The following is a 17,253-nucleotide window of genomic DNA, read 5'->3' on the forward strand; positions in this document are numbered from 1 at the left end:
CTGGGTCATAGAATGAGCTTATAATCAGTTCTCCAATTTCCTCAGAATGTCTGACAGTTTACTGAAGTGACTAGACATAGCTTTTAGTATGAATATATACATTTGTGCATGCTCATACATGTGGTATAAAATACAAAAATATTTTTAAAGTTTTAGAGGAATACTATTAAGACAGGAGAATCAGAGTTAGAAAATGTCTAACTGAGACCTCATTTCCCTGACTAAAGGAACAGGTGCATTACCTGACAGGAACAGAAAGCTGTTATACTTTGGTTGAATAAGCAGAGGAGTACGTGTAATACACATTGATACAGTAGGCTCAGTATTCACTAGATGCCGCATCTGGGAGAATGAGTGGTTTAAAGTAGTATATTTCAAACAATTTTACCTTCAGCTGACTCACAATCAATTCATATTTCTTTGCACCTCACTACAGTACATGAATCCTGCTTTATGCCTCATTTGCAGTTCTGGATGGTTCACCAATGAGATGTGTCTCACTAGTCAAGAAGTCCTGGCCTAGAACAGAGATCTGATTGATTTTTGAAACAATGCATTAAAAACTTCACCTGCTACAAAAGAGATTTCTATTCTTCACTTTCACCAAAAGTTATCATGTCACCTTTCAAAAAAAAAACAAACTACAAAAGGTGATTTGAAGAATTACTAACACGCTATTATGCATGAGTAATAACATAAAATGCTAAAAACAGAAGCTGGAAAAACGGTTTCCAGACATCTGTCCTCTCTGCCTCAGGATGACGTATTCAAGGTGAAAGTTGATTTCCTCAGTGCTTACAGGCAGATCATACTTATATTCCTTATTCTGCAAATTATACTAATTCAGGAGAGGACATAATCAGCACAAAGCCAAAGGCAGAAATTAAATCCTACAACAGTCCACTGATGATTACCAACAATGTAAATGTGCTCAGCACAGTAATGATTGCAATAAACACAGATAAAGAGATAACATTCTCTTTGTCAAATACACAGTTATCACCCTCTTTGGATGAAATCCTTTGTACAAACACTTCTTTGGGTGAGCAGGCTGATCGCAAAGCTCCTTATTATGCAGAGAAGTTACACTGATCTTGAAGTCCATGGTGGTTATGCATTGCAGAAATCGGCTCTTTTACCTTCAGAAGTTTGGAATTTAATTTTAGAGTTATTTTTAGTCACATGGAAAATATCTTAAGAGATTTATTGCAGTATCTTTATTTTCAGGTGATTGAATTGGACCTTAAAAGGCTTTCAAACTTGTGCTGGATGTCAATATGTCCCGGTGATCTGCGATGGAAACAAAGGCTCATGTATGTGTTAACTATAAGACAGATCATTCTCCAAATGACAGTAAGATTGAGATTAGCCTTTTAATCTTTTGAAACAGGAGGTAAGAGAACAAATCCATGCACTGGGTTGTTTATTAATTTCTGCTTTTCAGTACACTGGATAAAAGTCAGAGCCTTCCATATCTTGGGAATGAGTTCAAAGAGACTAATTTATCTTGCTTTCATGTCATTGTAAGATTTATGGTCTCCTGCGTTGCTCCTATCTTCAGTTGATTGGAATACCAGAAAAATATTTTCTTGATGAAGACGTGCCTCTGGAATTCATTTTCTTTGACAATGTCATGGAGACTGGGTTTTATAAGTATTAAGGCAGTGTAAATATTTTACTTTGGGAAGTTTTCCACTTAATACTGAAGCTTTATCTTAGTGGAGCAAAGGCAGTTCCAGCCGTTACGTTAAATGCTTTGGGAGAAGGGGGTGTTAGGGCTAATTTCATAATTGATTGTTATCCTAACTGTAAGGCTTCATAATACTTGGTGATATACCACAGAATAAATTTCCAAATAAATCTCATTTTCAGGGAGAAAAAAATGCTTCCGAAAGAGATACCCATATGCCACATAGAGATGAAATTTAAAATGCCTGTCTTGAGGGAAATCTCCCAGTTTAGTTAGCTTCTCAGGGCTTAACTCTGAAAATAACAAACTGCTTTTGTGAATATCTGCAAATGGGACACAAGCATTCTTATAAACACTTTTAATTACTTGAAGAAGGAGTGAAGAAATGAAATAGGTAAGAATAAATGGTCCTGATCTACAACAGTGCATCAGTCATCACTGCACGGTAGTCTAGCACCATCCAAACAAGTTTGTTGAGGAGCTGAGACACTACTAGTGCTGGCCTTAATATCAAAAGCCCCAGAGTTTGTTTTGAGTGATTTTCATCTACAAAATATTCCTCCCTTTTCTATTGTTTAAGTGACATATCTTCATTTTTTCCTTCTTGCTCTGATTCTCAGGGTCTTTACAATTCATATTTAGTCTCTTTTAGGGAAGAATCTCTGATTAAAAAAAATAAATAAAAACCAAAACTGGTGCTTAGCACTTTAAGTATTTTTGCTTTCAACTTTATTTGAAGATCCAATTTCTTGATGCAAATATTGATACATATTTTCAAAATGAAAATAAAATCTCCAATCATTGCATTTACTTCAGCTGCAAGACATGGGAAGTACCCAAAATATACATTGTTTTCTAAGAAATGCAAACCATTACATTGGATTTCTTTCAAGAATTCCTTTTTGTTCCAATCTCTCTTAATGAATGGTACAGGAAGATGAATCATTAGCTGTATATTTTAGGAATAAAATCCAATTAGCACCATAAGGAGGTGAAATTGCTGAACTAAAAATGTTGAGTTGTCAAATTTTTTATATTCAAGAGGTGAGATTGTTGAACTAATTGTGAATTCTCTTCTAGCTTAAATATTTTTCAGAGTTCTAACTGGAGCATGAAGATACAACTAAGGCAGGTCCATTTGTGTCAGCCCAGCACCTCCTGCCAGAGTCAACAAGATTTAATTAAAATTAATCTACCTCTGGGGAAAAAAAAAAAGGTTTGTGCACTGATTTGGAAATTTGGAATTCAACGCCTCTCTGAAACTTTCCAGTTTATTTGGAATGACAAAGAAAATCAGATGCTGTCTACATTAATATTATCGGCCTTGATGGCTACTTTTTTTTTTTAAGTGATCCTTAATGAAGTCTATCATTTAAAGTCCAGGAGTTGCACAAAGTCATTACAGAATAAAACCTCTTGCCACTAAAATGCATTTTTTCATTCTAACGAGGTATTACCGTAAGAACTGTTGTCCGTGCTGTTTTCTTTTTGGCAAAGAAAATGGGCTTTCTGGAGCAAAGTTCATGGTTCATCCTATTACAAGCTGCATAACAAAAACTTACTTTGGCAGACAAACTACATCCAAGAACCCATTCAAGCATATTGTATGAGCTGAGAAAACACTGGACCAGAAACTGGGAAAACTGTGTTTGGAGAAGCTTAACCTCCTGTTATTCTATGAAGACGATACACTTACTGCAGTCCTTAATAGCATTTCCAGGAAGCCCAGTGCTGCAGAAATGAGCATTTTCTGATGCAATTTTCTGAAAGACCAGGGCATGATTACAGGGCATAGTGCTGCAGAGTGCAGAGATGTCAGAACAAGATGCATATACACAACCCACTGCATATCATACATATGGATTTTAAAAACTCCACTTTAAGAGTCACTGACTTCGGATCGCCTACATTTTCTAATGAACTTGAAATGACACTGAACTGCAGTACTTTGCTGGAACAGGTAACTATTCCCTTAAAATGCCTGCGGCTGTCTTCTTGGTTAATAAAGAACGCAGCAAGGCCTGTTTTTACTGAAAGGCACAAAATTAAGATTTCTCAAAGCTTGGAAGCAAAGTGTCCACTTACTTTACCACAAATCTGAAAGGATACTTATGAATGGTTGCAGAATTGCTGGAAATTGAGGAAGAGAGGTGAGCTAGAGCTCACGAAAGGAAAAGAACTGCGTTAGAGAAGAAAATAATTTCTGCCTTTAAGTGAAGGAATACCATCAGTGTATCTTCAAAAACACTTTCAATGTCTAGTCAGAGTTTGGTAAAAACCCACACCAGTGACAAATAGATAATAATACACAAAAGAAAATATGCTAATAACATAAATGTAGAAGTAGATAAAGACATTCCAGGGTAGCCAAAGGGACCAAACAAGGATTTGGCTTAAAGAAGGGGCAGAAAAACCGAATAATCATGCTACAGACAAGGCAGAAAACAAAATTATATTGCATAATAATGTCGACTTAAATTGTGATATGGTTACTATGGTAATATTACATTCATTTTTAGTTATATTTTTTGTCAGATCTCACTTAATAAAAGAGATTGACATTTACTACAATTATTAAATTTGCCATGTAAAACATAAATAACAATTAAATTGCACTATGGAAGTTATTGCTTTATCATTTGTGACTTCTATAGGCACAAAGAAAGAGCCAAAGAATTTCATCAGTAACAACTATACATTCTCATTTTTAATTTTAATTCAGTCTATATAGCTATGGTAAAAGGTATGAAAATTAAAGGCATTCATTGAATTGCCTCCTGCAGATTCCAGAACCACTTCGCTACCAGAAACCACAAACTCAAGTTAGCAGAGAGCTTTATTAAATATTAGCCATTTCCCTCAGCTGCACTCTGTGGTGTAACATATACACCTTTATATACCAATTTTTTAAATAAGAAATTGAAACAAAATCTGTTCTTTATACATTCAAAGAGAGCTTAGCCTCCAGAGCACAGCACAACTAAGGATTACAAACACACAGTGAGTTTGCGCGTTTGTGCAAAGTCAACAAAACAGCACTTTAAGAGTATATGCGCAACCAAGAAAGGTACTAGCCTCATTAATTTAAAAAAATAAATTAAAAATCCTACTACCCTCCATTTTTTTTTTTGTATTGCTTTCCATTTTCGCTAAACGCAAAACTACATTTAATTCCATAAATGTAAGCTGCAGTTAATACTTAGTAAAATATGTTCAATTTTCTGATACAGCTGAGGTCTGTGTTTACATATTTAGATTATTAATGGTCTTTTAGCACAGTTAAAGACATAGCTGTGATATACAGAAGCATAACACTGCAATGGAAGGCCAAACTCTGCTTCAAAGATACTGAATATCGGCACTAAATATCAAGACTTCCCCGAGCTCATTCTGCTTAAGTGAGAAAAGTAAAATAGTAAGCGCTATTTTTCAGTAAGCAGTATGCAACAAATGTACATGATTAATAAAAAAAAAGCAAGTAATCAGTAACAGAGCAAAATATAAACACCATGTTGCAATGGAATTATTTTTTAAAAGTCACTCTACAGTAAATTGTGAAAATGAAATTCCCCAAAACCAGGATAAGATTTGCTCACTGCAGAGCATGCTTGTAGCTGAGTTCAGACTGTCACTTAAACCTGGAATTCAATCACTTTGTTATGTGTTTAATTAAAACGTTCTTCAATGTTTGAAAAGAAACACAGCAGATTTAGCCTATTTACTAAAGTAAGTTAGTTCTGCTACAGTTAGGGAAGTTTTCTCTTCTCTCTTCTCCAAACATATTAGCTTTCTCTTCAAAAAGATCCCAAATTCTACCTACCATTGGTCAGAGGCCCAATGCTGCTCAGTACAGATTCTACAGCTAGATAAGGGCTGGCTTTTAAACAACAAAAAAGAAAAGGGGGGGGAGGGGGGATTTTCTAGTAGAACATCATCTGAAAAAAAGTAAAACATCAGTATGACTAGGTCATTGGTTGTTCTGTTGTTTTAGGGAAAATAAAATTGGAGGAAGGGAGGGAAGCAATTCACATCTCAGAAAAACCACACAGAAGCCGCAGCGTATCTACACGTCCTGAACACTGTCAGCGTTGTCACGCTGCACGAGTGAGAAACCCGTAAGACTAAATTAGTAGACAAACAGAACTGTACTAGCAGTTTTGTTTCTCAGAAGACAATTCTGCAAAGGTAATAGAGAGGAAAAGCTCTCCCTCTTCTCCAGAAGTTAGAAAAGAATCAAGATGCTACAATCCATTGCAACCTACCAATAGCAGGTAGAATCACAGTAAACCTGCTATAGGTAGTCTGGGCTGTTGTTACTGGACAAAGTTAGTACCCTTCAGGACCTTCTTACAGAGACTCAGCATTACGGATAGTACCAAACTCCTTACTCATCCTCATAAACAGGCATAGCTTAATCCTTGTCATAAGTGTCTAATTATTTAATTAAAACTTCTGCACCAAAGGATTTCTGACTTTTGTCGACCCAAGGTACTTCTTAATTTAATGATTAAATACCGCATTTTCTCTGGCTCTCTTCCCATAAATTTCTATTGCTTCCCCTGCCCATAGTTATTATTAATTTCCTTTTTATTCTAGATTGAGACAGGAGATAATCATAGCTTTAGTTTCTACCTGAAAACTGGAATAGCCCTGAAATGTTGATCCACGTCCCTAAATCTGTATGAAGAGGACTGATATAACTAAAAGAGGAGTTCTACGAAGAAGAAACTTGTTTGCTCTAAGTTATTACCTCAAGAATCATACAAAACATACACTGAAATGGAAGACAGACACCACAAGAAACAAAAGCAAAACTACCGAGACTACTGTTTTCAGATTGACACTGGTTTCACTTTACAGCTCCATGGACTAGCAAAGTGGTGAAAAATGCTGGAACAGGAGCAGGAAGATAAAACCTTATTTGGATGCAGTTCAAATTCCTTTAAACCTTGAAACTTCAGTTAATATGTTAAAAAACACTGTAGAGTACCTCTAATGCCCAATTTTTGCATCCTGTTCTAGCACCAGAAAAAGTCAGTGACAGCTCTTTGCAGCCATGCATGGAAAAGAGTATTTATTCAATTTTAAACTCAACCTGCAAAATACTTGTACAAATTATTAGATTTATTCATGAAGTGAAGGAATATCATTATGCTTTCTCAACAATTGTGGTTTCTTTCTACTGGAATGGTCAATAGTGATAAAAAAAAAACTATTCAGGTTGGTAATTCTTACATAAAGAATTCTAAAAAGCTTACATAAAGAATTCTAAAAAACTTCTGAACACAACCAAATCTGCACAAAGTACTGTCCATCTGAGCCTTGGATATCAACTGCATTATTTTAAACAGTCTATATACATTACTTTGAATATTTCACTGGCTTTAAAAAAGTCAGCAGGTAGAAAAACATAGGTTAAAAGTTAAAACATCTTTATTTTACTTGAGATTGCTTGCAACTATGCTTCATTTCCACAGGTCCAAGTAAAGATAGTACACTTTTGAAGAGACCTGGGTTAAAGATCGATCAACTCAGGTACTCAGAAATAGAAATAATCAAAATCAGAGGCTGCACTACAGTGCTGTGTCATATATGTTGCAGAAGAAAAACAGTGATAATCTTGGGAAATGGCCAGTTTCCAGCCTTTCAGAAGGAAATGTAATTGTCTGATGCTTTATGTTACATTGTCATATTTTAAATTGCAATAAACTACCATCAGCGATGTTCTCAGTATCACTTAATCATAATCCAGTAATTAAAGAAGAGACATTTGAAAAAAGATATAACATGAAACAGAGGGACAGACATTTTCATTTATTTAATTCACGCTACTTTTTGATGATTCTCAGCTAGTTTATGCCTGCTTTTTCTTCTCTCCTTCTCTTCCCTCTTATTTTGGTCTCTTTTTTCACTCTGTTCACACCCCAACATCCCCAACAGCAGTCCCAAAAGACAGAGCCTACGCCGCCAACTCATACTGGCAGTTCTTCCAAGAATGAAAGCAAAGGGACTCTGGGGACCACTTTCATTCTACCGCCATTGGTAATGCAATAGAATAAAACCTTTGTATGTGGGAAAACACATATATACAGTCCATAAAGAACATGTGCACAAAACCTGCATCTTCAGACCCAAGTAGGCTCAACAGTCTTGCTTGTAGTTCTTAAAATAAAACGTATTCTCCAACCACACTGTAGTGTGTGGAAACCAACATAAAAATCCTCTTTTTTCCTGAGATAAAAAGGATGCTAGAAAATTAAGCCTCCAAATACAATCACTTTTAAATATTTGAGACTTTTTTGGCTATTTCCCTATTATTTTGGACATCTGAATAGCCATGATTTTCTCCTAGAATTAGCTCATATAGACAACTTTCTATAATACCAGAATAGCTCCATTTCTGCATAGAATTAATTTAAGAATAGAAAAAAAACCCTGCCACAATGATCTCCCATAAAACATGCTTCTCTAGAAGGTGATTCTTGCAGTTAACATTAAAAAACAGAAGAAAAGACTTTAGGAAGCCTTCAGGAAATTGCTTGACCACAACTACAAACTTCAAATAGATAAAATGAGTTTTCTTAACTTAGTTGATAATAATAAGCAGAACATGTACAGATTTATAAATTTTAATACTGAAATTATATATCAAATTATGAAACATATTGTATGCATGACTTCAGTACAAAGATAATAATATGTTATCTTCTGCTCTTAACAGCGGCTGAACGTAACAAAATTGTAAGGCTTCCCAGTATTACTGCTGAGAATAGCAATGGCACAACGACATATACAGGTCCAAAATTAAGGCCTATCCTATCGTTGAATTCTGGGATAATAGCTCTCAGAGACACTGATATTCTCCTCTAAAAACCCACTTGACCAATCAGACATTGATTAGGCACCAAAGAGGAGTCTTTTTCATTATCTCCAGCAAAAGAAAATTAATTAATAAGAGAAACATTAGAGAAGAAAACTATTCAGAAGACCTTCTAATTTTCAACATCATGTGATATATAACATAAATATATTCTAAGCATACTTGTATGTGTTAATTAGTGAACTCTAGTAAAAGTATCCAAATAAAACAAGAAGAGGCTAACGACTGAGAAAAACAATTTGTTTTTAAATAATATGTTGACTAGATGTGATCACAAACATCAGAACAGATCTGATTTCAGGCACAAAGTCTATGTTCTTCCTGTTGGTAAATATTCTTTATACTTTCCATGTTTATCATGCAACTCTACTTTGGTTAAGTGCATGTTACATATCTGAATTACCTATTTATTTGTATATCACTTTCTCCCTCTCTCTTTCTGCATGTGTACAACATAAAACCACTTCTAGAGCTGAAATATTGCTGAGAACAGGAAGGAGGCTGGAGGGGGGGTTATCATCCCATTATATACGATACTCTCTCTCCTGCTCCTTAGCATCAAATTAAGGTGCCATATTTCTCAGAGACCATGCAGATAACTGAGGAACACTCAGAGTCACTAAATACTGAACCCATGAGCTGAAACCAGAGTAAAGGGCAACAGGCAAAAGAAGTTAGATAAAAATGTTTACATAAATTACAATCAATTTGTTCCCAAATAAGCCCAAATAAAATATGGTGGAATACAAAAGGTGAGGGAAAAGGAAAACAATTTTATTAGCTGTAAAAGATATTATAGATGTCTAACTTGTTTCAAGCTTGCAGAATAAATGTGGTAATGAGGTCATAGCTGGGCAGCAGAGGAAGGCTGACAGATTATACTGCTCCAGCCGCCAAATTCTAAGGAGAATCTTGGGAGAGTGATGGTATCATTTCCATGGAAACACATGAGCGAGCTCACTCTCTTCTTTCCCTTTCCACCGTATTTGAAGTTCTATTATGGTCTTCCTCAGAAATTAAATCCATTCAATGAAACAATTTTTACTTTTGTGTTCCAGCAAAAGGTTGAGCCTTCTGGTGCCTTAGGACAAGGGGCAATGGGTGTAAACTGGAGCATAGGAGGTTCCATGTGAACATCAGGAAAAATTTCTTTACTGTGAGAGTGACAGATCACTGGAACAGGTTGCCCGGGGGGTTGTGGAGTCTCCTACTTTGGAGATATTCAAGGCCCGCCCAGACAAGTTCCTGTGTGATGTACTCTAGGTTACCCTGCTCTTGCAGGGGGGCTGGACTAGATGATCTTTTGAGGTCCCTTCCAACCCTTGGGATTCTGTGATTCTGTGATTCCAGTGCCTTTTGGTACAATCACATCAAGAAAATGAAGGGAAGGCTCCATTCTCTGACTAAACTGGATCTTACTACACTAGTGCTGAAACAGCTACAATTTCACCCAATGCCAAGTAACACTGAGATAAACCAGTGAAGAAAAAATTCTCATACTAATGACAATAACTAACAGTAAGAAACTGAGAAGCCATAGAATTATAGAATAGTTAGGGTTGGAAAGGACCTTAAGATCATCTAGTTGCAACCCCTCTACACCTCACACTAAACCATGTCACCCAAGGCTCTGTCCAACCTGGACTTGAACACCACCAGGGATGGAGCATTCACAACTTCCTTGGGCAACCCATTCCAGTGCCTCACCACTCCCACAGTAAAGAACTTCTTCCTTATATCCAATCTAAACTTACCCTGTTTAAGTTTGAACCCATTACCCCCTGTCCTATCACTATAGTCCCTAACGAAGAGTCCCTCCCCAGCATCCTTGTAGGCCCCCTAAAAGCCATGAAAAGACTCAGGTCATCACACAAAGATTTCAAAGTATCACACAAAGTATCTCCAATACTTCAAGACTGCAACTACTGCCAGATGTTTTAATTCAGTAGTATGAACAGCCATCACCTTCCATTAACCTGCTTTTTGAGCCCTGTTTCAGATTACTAAAATTCTGCTATAAAGCTAGTAGCCATTAAAAAAACACATGGTAACACTCTGTATAGTGCAATGACTATGATTCAACAAAGCTACAAGCACTTGGACAAGCTCTGTCACACTGCGATTGTCATTTTCCATGTTGTTTTTTTAATAAGAAGGAATAAGGAACGCACATTGTTCATGACCACCTGAATACAATAAGAGACCCCTCAGCTGGTGCTTCTTAGGCTTGTTTCAAAAAGCCCAGGAAGTATCTTATAGGCTACAAAATAAAAATAAGATAAAATTTTAAAAGATAACATTTTTGAATAATTTCAGTGGATCATATCAGTATAAACACATAATACTTTCTTACCTGTCTGATGTTGTGTCACTTGTTACTTGATGCTTTACGCCTGAACCATTCTTAATTGAGTCTTGTCTTGTGAGCCCTTGTGATCTGTTTTTGTCCAAAACTTGTGTGGATATGTCACCTGGCGGTCCTTGGTACTGTGAATGCTCCTGCAACTTTGCTTTTTTCTCTTGAGGTGCTTCCTCATTCCGCTGACCTCTATTACCTTCTTGGTCAGGCTGCTGCGGTGCGTTCGATCCACTATTATAGAACCAGGCTCCTGATTTTGTGAGGATTTCCTGTTGTTTTCGGCACAAGTTACATACCCACATTACCTGTTCAGACATATTTAAATGGAAAATCTGTTAGTTTGTAAACACTATATACAAAGTTTTCATCAAGCATACAGCAACTAATTGTTGCCATTTCCAAAGGTAAAAATAATACTATTTTAATACTTTCTGTTAAAATTACAATAGTTAGCCACAGCCTAACAAAATATGCCTGTAGAACCTTGGAGGATATTGGTTTAGAAAAAAATGCAAACACAAAAATACTTTCATTCTACCTTTGCTTAATCATTTATTTATACAAGAGAAAGCAACAGACAGCAGCAGTGCAAATGAAAAGGATCTCTATATTGACATTCAAATAGCAGGAAATGTAAGATTTGAAAATTAAGTATATAGGTTGAGACTGAAAGGATGATAGGAAAAGGGAATTAAAAAAATCAATCATTAAACATTTAATCTGTTCTCTTACTAAGTCAGAAGAAGGAATTTTGGAATAGATTCTTCACTTTTGCAAACAAGTAATTTTATAATTCTCAAAGATGCTCTGCTGATTTACTTCAGCAGTGGTCTGTATCTTATATTTACATGAATAAGCTCACTTCAAGAAATTACTTGATTTTCAAAGCTATTGTAAACTAAAACCATTCTATAAGTAAATTAATAGGATATATAAGCTGGTGAGTCTCTCCACTTCATAGGCAAGACTTAGCTTTCACTTTATGCTTACTGAATTATTAAAATGATTACAGCTTCCCAGATGTGAGATCCTGCGCATAGTAATGAGATTTTTTTTTTAATATTCTAAAATGTACTTTCTTGCAAAGCTTTTTTATCCCATCACCTTAGTCACATGGCAGTGCAGGAAATTGCAAATGCCAATTATCTGTAAGTTAATTTCACATTCAGTTCTTATGTTATATGAGAATAAATCAGGATGTAATCAATCAAATACAACAGACCAACTACTAATACAATGGCACTTTCAAACTGGTTATTGGGTTAAAATTTGGACTCTAGACAGCACTACAATTCACTGCAAGTTTAGTTCTTCACTCCTTATTTTTCATTTTTATTTAGTCTTAACTCAGCTCTTCTGTTCTTTACATATTTTTGGTTTAGTTCTCAGACAAAATAATATTATTTGTAATACTTGTTCCTTGAATGTCTACACTGGGCCTTCAATCTAGTTATCATGCCTCCAGTTCTAACCCTACGTCTACCTGCCTCTTTTTCAAGGATTTACAGTATAGGACTTTCAAAGGCTTGCATATTCTTTTAAATGCAGCTTGCTCGATGGTTGGGTCACATGGAAAATGTAGTTTCTACCTCCACAATACATCTACCTCAGTCCACCAGAAAAGATTTCAGAAGTCGCAATCTGTATCTTACTTTTATTCTCCAGGCAGTTATAGAAAACCTAAGTCATGCTGTCACCATAAACACTCTGATGAAATCTTCATATAGAAGGCTATTCGGATGTGATGTTCATATACAAATGAAACATACTGACTGCCTCATTCACAGACTGCCAGGCTGGGGCAGGAAAAGGAGGTATCACTTGTCCATTTAATGATGGCAATATGCCCCATCCTGGTAAAGTTCCTTCTTAACTTTTCATAGTGCTGACACTCCATCTATGAGGACTCATGTCTGCTTATTTCAACAAGACAGAACAAACTGTCAAAGCACTGAGGGTACAAAAGAGAGACTCCATGAATAGCAGCTCACTGTCTGAAGTAGGTTAGATGTCCTGAGAACAAAGGCCTGTATATGCTTTAGGCCTGGCCATCATTCAAACAGAAATTTAAGAGTAGGTCTGTTTTGCCTTCTCTAATTAAGTTAGAGAGTACAAGAAAGATCCGAACTGAAATTTCAGCAGCAAAGACAGAAGTACTTTTAGCCTCTTTAATTGATAGCAATTAAAAGCCTTTAGTATTTCTGCCTGGTTTGTACACATCTGAAAGACATTCTAAACTTTCCATAGACTTGCCAGTGCAATGAAAGGGCCAGATCTGAAACAATCATTTAAATATACAAATATATAATAATTTGAATAACTATAAGATAAAATCTCCCAAAGCTTTTGTGTGCTAATTTTGCTTCTATTAGTAGATGTTAAAATGTCACAAAAACTAGATATCACAGTCTAAACACTTGAGCAACTATGTCCTTGGCTGGCAGCCACATTTTTTCCAAGGACTGTTCACTCCAGGATGACCAGTGTTATTCTCTTGTACCCATCAGAATGAGAGGTCCTTCTGAATGAATATGATTTAATATCTCCTCCTCTAAAAGTAGAGTCAGGAAGATTACTCCTGATCTAACTTGACTCCTGACCATTTTTTTTAAAGAAAAAATTACTTACAGCATTTCATGTCAAAGAAAATTCTAGTGTGAAAAAATGCATAAATTTATATATTTTTCAGGGTTTTTTCTGCCTTTCTAAGACTGTTTCATAATACTAATAGGTAAGACTTCTGATAAAGCCTTATTTCCAATGTACTTTCAGCATTCCTACTTGCATAGTGTTGACCCAAGCAACTATACTTCTAATTTCAATTAATCACACACAATGAGCAGAATGTGACACACTGTGACAGACACATAAAGTTTACATGCTTCAGTGATCAGTCCCCAATTAGTACAGGGCTAACTGACTTCTCCATCTTACCATAACATGTAGAATCATTCTTGCAATTTAAAAAATACTGGTAATTTACAGTGCAGACCTCTCAATTAAATGACAGACATGCATGTAAGATAGTATTATACGAGCACAGATGGGAAAGTGGCATATTAATCGACAGGATTTCTCCTTCTGCCCCCAGGTGTCTGCAACATACTGTTGAGCAGCTCACATACACGCAGAGAAGCTCTGTCCTTCCTGCCAAGTCCCTGCCAGGACACAGCATTTCATGGGACTGTGACAGCAACTTGGCAGAGAAGTAAAGGGGAGGCTACACAAGTGGACTGCATGTTTAATACATGCATTTTGACATACCTGCAAAGAACAACCACAGAAGTCTCCCTTGTAAAGTAGTACTTAAAAAGGAATAACCCCTTCCATTAGAAATCTGCACTTTTTGAAATAGCCACAGTACCCACTACACCCATTTTCAAATCTCCTAAACCACTGCTCTAAAGAGTTCAATGGTCTGAACACATTTTGTACATGAACATCAGTGTTGCAATTTGTGGGAATCAGTTCTTCTCAACATGGGAACGCTACTAATGTGAAAAGAAAAATATGGGCAGAAATATGCTCTTCAACATCTCTAACTGTTATTTAAGTACGAGTTTAGAACCTGAAGTACTAGTGGCACTGTACCTAGGACTGCATTTCAGTACAAAGGCTGAAACACCACCTAGTGCCTAGAATAAGAATTGCTGAAGCTCTTTTCAAATAAATATCTCCTGTTAAGTGTGAAAATAACCACACAAACTATAGCTAGTCTAACTTTTCATAACTTCTTAATTTAATTTGGTTTAATAGGAAAAATTTATTTTTTTATACAATACCGAAATGAAATATTCAAAATTTGGATTAAACAGATTTACCTCAAACCTTCCACTTGCTTTCCATTCACAAAGATTTATTCCATACATGAAACAAATTGTAATTCATTTGGGATTTCTTCATCGTTTTTCACAAGATTATTCGTAATATGCTTTCACTTCTGCCAACACTGCCCAAAAGCTCACATAATATTATTGTCACAAAATATTAACACCTATTATTACATAGGCCCACAAAAATTCTGCAAAACCTGCAAGAATCAGATACTTCACATCTACACATCAGGCATAATTAAGGCACAAAAAAAAAATCACTCCTATGTATTCTCATATCAAGCATTACAAATTTGTCTATTAAACTCCTCAAAACACACTTCACACGCCATTTTAAATGCAGTAAGATGGGAAAGATATTTGTAAATGAATTACATCTGCATACAGTTTAAAGCAAAAAATATTTAATTTAATAAAAAGCATATATGACAATCATTTTGATATTTTCAGATATATTATCTGAAAAGACAGCCATCTTACAAAACACCAATCACTCTTCCCCTAATTATAATTAGAGATGGCCTAACAGAAACTTCTAAGAACAAAATGGAAATGTTACTTTATTTAAGCATAGATTAACAAGCACAGTGTATTTGATTACATATCAGCCTGAATTTGATAGTTTAGACACTGCAATCTAAGAAATAATTAAACCAAATACTCTTCAGCCTTCAGAACATTACTTTGAATTACTGGTGGGCAGAGGTGCAAAACCATACTGAATGTCTTCCAAAGAACAGTAAAGTTTAGGATTATGGATTTACCAAATCTCTTAGAGTCCACCTGCTTGGCAGAAGCACCCAATATATTAGCATTATATTAACTGTTATGTTAATATAATGCTAATTATATTATGTTAACACTTGCTTGCGAGTGTTCTTCAGAAAATTTCAGTTGGTTTAAATATATAGGGTTTGGGGCTTTTTTTCCTCGTATTTTATACAAGATACAATTCCTTAAACATTATACAAGGTAACAAGAACACAGTATCAAAAGGAAGGGGGAGAAAAATGGAAGAGAAAGAAAACTCTTTGCTTGGATCCAGCATCAAAGTAACTAACCATGTTTAGTAACAGACTACAGTTAGCCCCTTTATTTTTTTCAACCTGTCTCGGATGTAAAGCAACTTCATTATATCATGGATCAGTGCAATGTTTGACACCACCCTGTATCAAGGAAGTTTTTTAAGGAAGAAGTTCTTCATCCGTTCATTAGTTACTACGTTGATTTGGAATAGCCATTGCTGAATCAGCGTAGGCACTCAGAATCATGAGTCAGCTGTACAGTCATCAAAGTTATGGCTATATAGCAAATCTATGCATCAGAAGATTGTAGGTCAGGGAGGTTCAGACTGGGCATTAGGAAGCATATCTTTAGCAATAGAGTGGTCAAACACTGGAACAGGGTTCCTAGAGGGGTGGACAATGCCCTGCCAGTCTTTAAGGCATTTGGATAATGCCCTTAACAACATGCATTAACTTTTGGCCAGCCCTGAACTGGTTAGGGAGTTGGACTGAATAATTGCTGTAGATCCCTCCTAACTGAAATATTCAATTCCTATCACTATTCTATTCTTAATCCCAGTCCCATTCCCATTCAGTACTACGCTGTAGCAAACAAAGGTTATATCTCAGTATTTATCTCTTCAACTCTACCTTATTCATTCAACTATAGCTGTGGGATCCTTCACCCTTTTTGCCATACCATTTCCTTCTGTGAAATTAATGCATTTAGTCAATGAAGTATACTACAGGAGCCAAGATAATCTCTGAACTTGTGATTGTTGTAAAACTTGATAAAGATTATGTACTTTTTCAATATTTTGCTGTGCCACTAGTCTGTGCTATGGTATTGACTTTCACTTTCACAAAAGTAATAAAGTTATAATCAGTGTGACCAAATGCCAAAATTGTTATAATGTTTATTAACCCTATATCCTCATCTCCCAGAACTGTATTAAGTACCACAAGGATTTCCAATACCAGTATACTGTATAAAAAGAAGCAGTTTATGTGAAAAATTACTGATATTCTTCAAGATCTGTAAAGCCACTTACTTTTTCTTTTTTGTTATGGCACAGGCACAACTCAACACAGGGCCATAAAGGCTCATTAAATGAGTGGATTGGATTTTGGCATGACACAAATCTGCCCTAAGTGAACAGACCCTACAACACAGTCCCACAAAGCTTTTCTTTAACCTTGGAAATTCACATGATTATGAAATATATTAAGAATGTACAGTTAACCAAGCTACAGCTAAACTAAAGTTGCAGATTTTAGGAAAGCAGGAGATGTAAGTACACATTTGCTGTCACTTTTCTCAGTAAATTTAAGCTCACTAAATAAGCATACTGGACAGAAAGAGACAACATGTATTGATTCCCTTTGCCTGCTGATTCAGGCAACAGCTTTTGGTTTAAATTTATAAAGTTCCATTTTAAAATTAACTAGAAATAATAAGGCCAAATTCTGTCAAAATATTTTTCCAA

At 35.7% G+C, this 17,253-nt stretch overlaps 1 protein-coding gene across 39 annotated transcripts in view; it reads right to left on the bottom strand.

The window, feature by feature from the left end:
• RIMS2 (regulating synaptic membrane exocytosis 2) overlaps nt 1-17,253 on the bottom strand; it is a 455,492-nt gene that overhangs the window by 332,723 nt on the left and 105,516 nt on the right. For all 39 annotated transcript variants that reach the window (XM_057408236.1, XM_057408231.1, XM_057408232.1 and 36 more), the window contains one exon: nt 10,924-11,234. In XM_057408236.1, coding sequence (XP_057264219.1) covers nt 10,924-11,234 — 311 coding nt within the window. The remainder of the gene's footprint in view (nt 1-10,923; nt 11,235-17,253) is intronic.

Source organism: Pezoporus wallicus, unplaced genomic scaffold (assembly GCF_028554395.1).
Source record: "Pezoporus wallicus isolate ANWC-B61680 ecotype Strahan unplaced genomic scaffold, APGP_CSIRO_Pwel_v1 contig_3815, whole genome shotgun sequence".
In the NCBI taxonomy this organism is placed as follows: domain Eukaryota; kingdom Metazoa; phylum Chordata; class Aves; order Psittaciformes; family Psittacidae; genus Pezoporus; species Pezoporus wallicus.